The 3,314-nt window shown below is 41.2% G+C and overlaps 1 protein-coding gene across 1 annotated transcript; it reads left to right on the top strand.

The window, feature by feature from the left end:
* The first annotated feature begins 223 nt into the window (after positions 1–223).
* On the top strand, positions 224–1,403 carry LOC117354657 (gastrula zinc finger protein xLCGF3.1-like). Its single transcript, XM_033932504.1, has one exon. It carries the CDS (start codon positions 282–284, stop codon positions 1,152–1,154), a length of 873 nt encoding a protein of 290 aa, XP_033788395.1. The 5' UTR covers positions 224–281; the 3' UTR covers positions 1,155–1,403.
* Positions 1,404–3,314: the final 1,911 nt, after the last annotated feature.

The following is a 3,314-nucleotide window of genomic DNA, read 5'->3' as shown; positions in this document are numbered from 1 at the left end:
CTCCGCTTTCATCTCTAAAAATCCAGGAAGAGACTCCCAAAGAAGTGACACCATTTACATGTACTGAGTGTAATAAAAACTTCACTCAGCTTTCAGCTCTAAAAAGTCACAAAATGATTCACCCAGGATACAAGCCATTTACATGTACTGAGTGTAATAAAAGCTTCACTCGGCTTTCACATCTAAAAAATCACAAAATAATCCACACAGGACACAAACCATTTACATGTACTGAGTGTAATAAAAGCTTCACTCAGCTTTCGTATCTAAAATGTCACAAAATGATTCACACAGGACACAAGCCATTTACATGTACTGCGTGTAATAAAAGCTTCACTTGGCTTTCAACTCTGAAAAATCATGAAAAGATCCACACAGGACACAAGCCATTTACATGTACTGAGTGTAATAAAAGCTTCATTCAGCTTTCACATCTAAAATATCACAAAATGATTCACCCAGGTTACAAGCCATTTACATGTAGTGAGTGTAAAAAAAGCTTCACTCGGCTTTCAACTCTGAAAAGTCATGAAATGATCCACACAGGACACAAACCATTTACATGTACTGAGTGTAATAAAAGCTTCACTCAGCTTTCAGCTCTAAAAAGTCACAAAATGATTCACACAGAACACAAGCCATTTACATGTAGTGAGTGTAAAAAAAGCTTCACTCGGCTTTCAGATCTAAAAAGACACAAAGTGATCCACACAGGACACAAGTCATTTACATGTAGTGAGTGTAATAAAAGCTTCACTCAGCTTTCACATCTAAAACATCACATAATGATTCACACAGGACACAAGCCATTTACATGTACTGAGTGTAATAAAAGCTTCACTCAGCTTGCAGATCTAAAAAGACACAAAATGATCCACACAGGACACAAGCCATTTACATGTACTGAGTGTAATAAAAGTTTCACTCGGATTTCAGATCTAAAAAGTCACAAAATGATTCACACAGGACACAAACCATTTACATGTACTGAGTGTAATAAAAGCTTCACTCGGCTTTCAACTCTGAAAAGTCACGAAATGATCCACACTGGACACAAGCCATTTACATGTACTGAGTGTAATAAAAGCTTTACTCTGCTTTCAAGTGTAAAAAGACACGAAATGATCCACACGGGATACAAACGATACATGTAATAAGTGTAATAAAAGCTTCGGTGTCAGGTCAAAAGCGCGCCGGGACAAAGGCGCGAGCAGACAATTGAGCGCAGCACGGAGTGCGCGCGGGTGAAAATTACTGTTTTTAGGGCTCTGACGGGGGTGTGTGGGGGGAACCCCCCACTTTACTTAATAGAGATCGTGCCGCGATGTGGAGGCGTTGTGGCAGGTTTAGGGGGTTGTAACCCCCCAAATTTTACTGAAAACTTAACTTTTTCCCTGTTTATAGGGAAAAAGTTAAGTTTACAGTAAAATGTGGACAGTTACAACCCCTCAAACCCCCCATAATGCCGGCGCGGTCTCTATTAAGTAAACTGGGGGGGCTCTCCAACAAACCCCCCCCCCGGCGGAGCCCCTAAAAACTAATTTTCTTTTGCGCGCTCCTCCGTCTTGCGCTCAGTTCTCAGCGTGTGCCTTTGTCTTTCATGGGGTTGTCTATGAACCAAAAGCTTCACTCGGCTTTCAGTTCTAAAAAGTCACAAAATGATTCACACAGGACACAAACCATTTACATTACATTAATGACTTCTATTCCGCCTGTACCTTGCAGTTCTAAGCGGATTACATCAAAAAGATAACTGGACGTTTCCAGGAAGAGGAATACAATTAAAGGCGTTGGGCCTAATACATCAAAAAGATAGCTGGATGTTTCCAGGAAGAGGAATACAATTAAAGGCGTTGGGTCTAATACAATTTTGAAGAGAGGATACTAAGAGGGAGAGAGAGGGGAAAGGAATGGGAGGTTAGGACAACTGGATGAATTTTTTTGAATAGTAGGATTTTGATTTCTTTTCGGAAAGCTTTGAGGTCAGTTGATGCTGTCAGTAGGTTGGTGATGGAGGGGTCCAATTTTGCTGCATGTGTTGCTAGTAGGTTGTCATACATCTTTTTGTGCTTAGTTCCTTTTAAAAGGGAGGTAGGAGAAAGGGGACTGGGTTCTCCTCTGTCTGGATGAGAGGTTCCTGTTTAGGTGGGTGGGTTCCGTTCCGTTTAATGTTTTGAATAATAGGCAGTATAGTTTGAATTGGATGCGGGCTTGTATTGGAAGCCAGTGTGAATCTAGGAAGGTGTTGGTGATGTGGTCAAATTTTCCAAGGGAATATATCAATCTGAGGGCAGTGTTCTGCACGGTCTGTAGTTGTTTTATTAAGTAGGTGGGACAAGGAAGGTAGAGGATATTGCAATAGTCCATTAGACTTAGGACTAGGGATTGGACTATGAGTCTGTATTGTTCTTTGTCAAAGAATTTTCTGATTTTGCGAAGGTTGCGCATGGTAAAGAATGCTTTTTGTGTGATTTTGTTGATTTGCACCTGAAGAGTGCAGCATCTGTCTACTGTTACTCCAAGGAGTTTGAGATCAGGCTGTATGGGATATTTGGTGTTTTTTAATTCCAGTTCGGTTATAGAAGAGGTTTTGTCCTTTTCAAGCAGTAGAAATTTTGTTTTGTCTGGGTTGTCATCCATTTTTTCACTGCTTCTAGAGTTTTTTCCAGGTTATCTGTTGTGGTGGGGTCTTGTGAGTCAAAGGGGAGGAGTATGGTTATATCGTCTGCATAGCTGAATAAGATTATTTTGAGTTTATCTAACAGGGTACCGAGGGAGGAAATGAAAAGATTGAAGAGCATGGGTGACAGTGGGGAACCTTGAGATACTCTGCAGGGATTGGTCCAGGGTTCCGATATAAGATCCTTTGTTTTACTCTGTATGTTCTTGTTTTGAGGAATCCTTGGAACCAGTTGTATACTCCGCCTGAGATCCTTATTGCTTCTAATATCTGAAGAAGTATAGTGTGGTCAACCAGGTCAAATGTAGCAGAGAGGTCGAGTTGGATCTGAACCCTGATTGAGTTGGGTGGAGTAGGTTGTGGTCTTCAAGGTAGTTGGAGAGGTATTGTGCAACCAGACCTTCTATTAGTTTAACATATAATGGAATTGAGGCGATGGGCTGGTAGTTGGAAGGGGTGTCTATTGGTCCTTTGTGATCTTTCAGTATTGGGGTGATTATGATTTCTCCTTGGTCTTGTGGGAATTGGCCTTCCATGAGTGTTGTTTGGATCCATTACAAGAGGCAAGCTCTAAATTTGGGGGAGGCATTTGTTAGTAAATATGAGGGGCAATTGTTCAGGTCGCATGACGCTC

Source organism: Geotrypetes seraphini, chromosome 2 (assembly GCF_902459505.1).
Source record: "Geotrypetes seraphini chromosome 2, aGeoSer1.1, whole genome shotgun sequence".
NCBI classification, from domain to species: domain Eukaryota; kingdom Metazoa; phylum Chordata; class Amphibia; order Gymnophiona; family Dermophiidae; genus Geotrypetes; species Geotrypetes seraphini.
Note: the sequence above shows the minus strand (reverse complement) of the source record. Positions and strands in the feature narration are given on the sequence as shown.

Bases quoted from the DNA above. Each gene is read 5' to 3' on its own strand.
- LOC117354657 (XM_033932504.1), top strand. From the start codon at position 282: ATGATTCACACAGGACACAAGCCATTTACATGTACTGCGTGTAATAAA.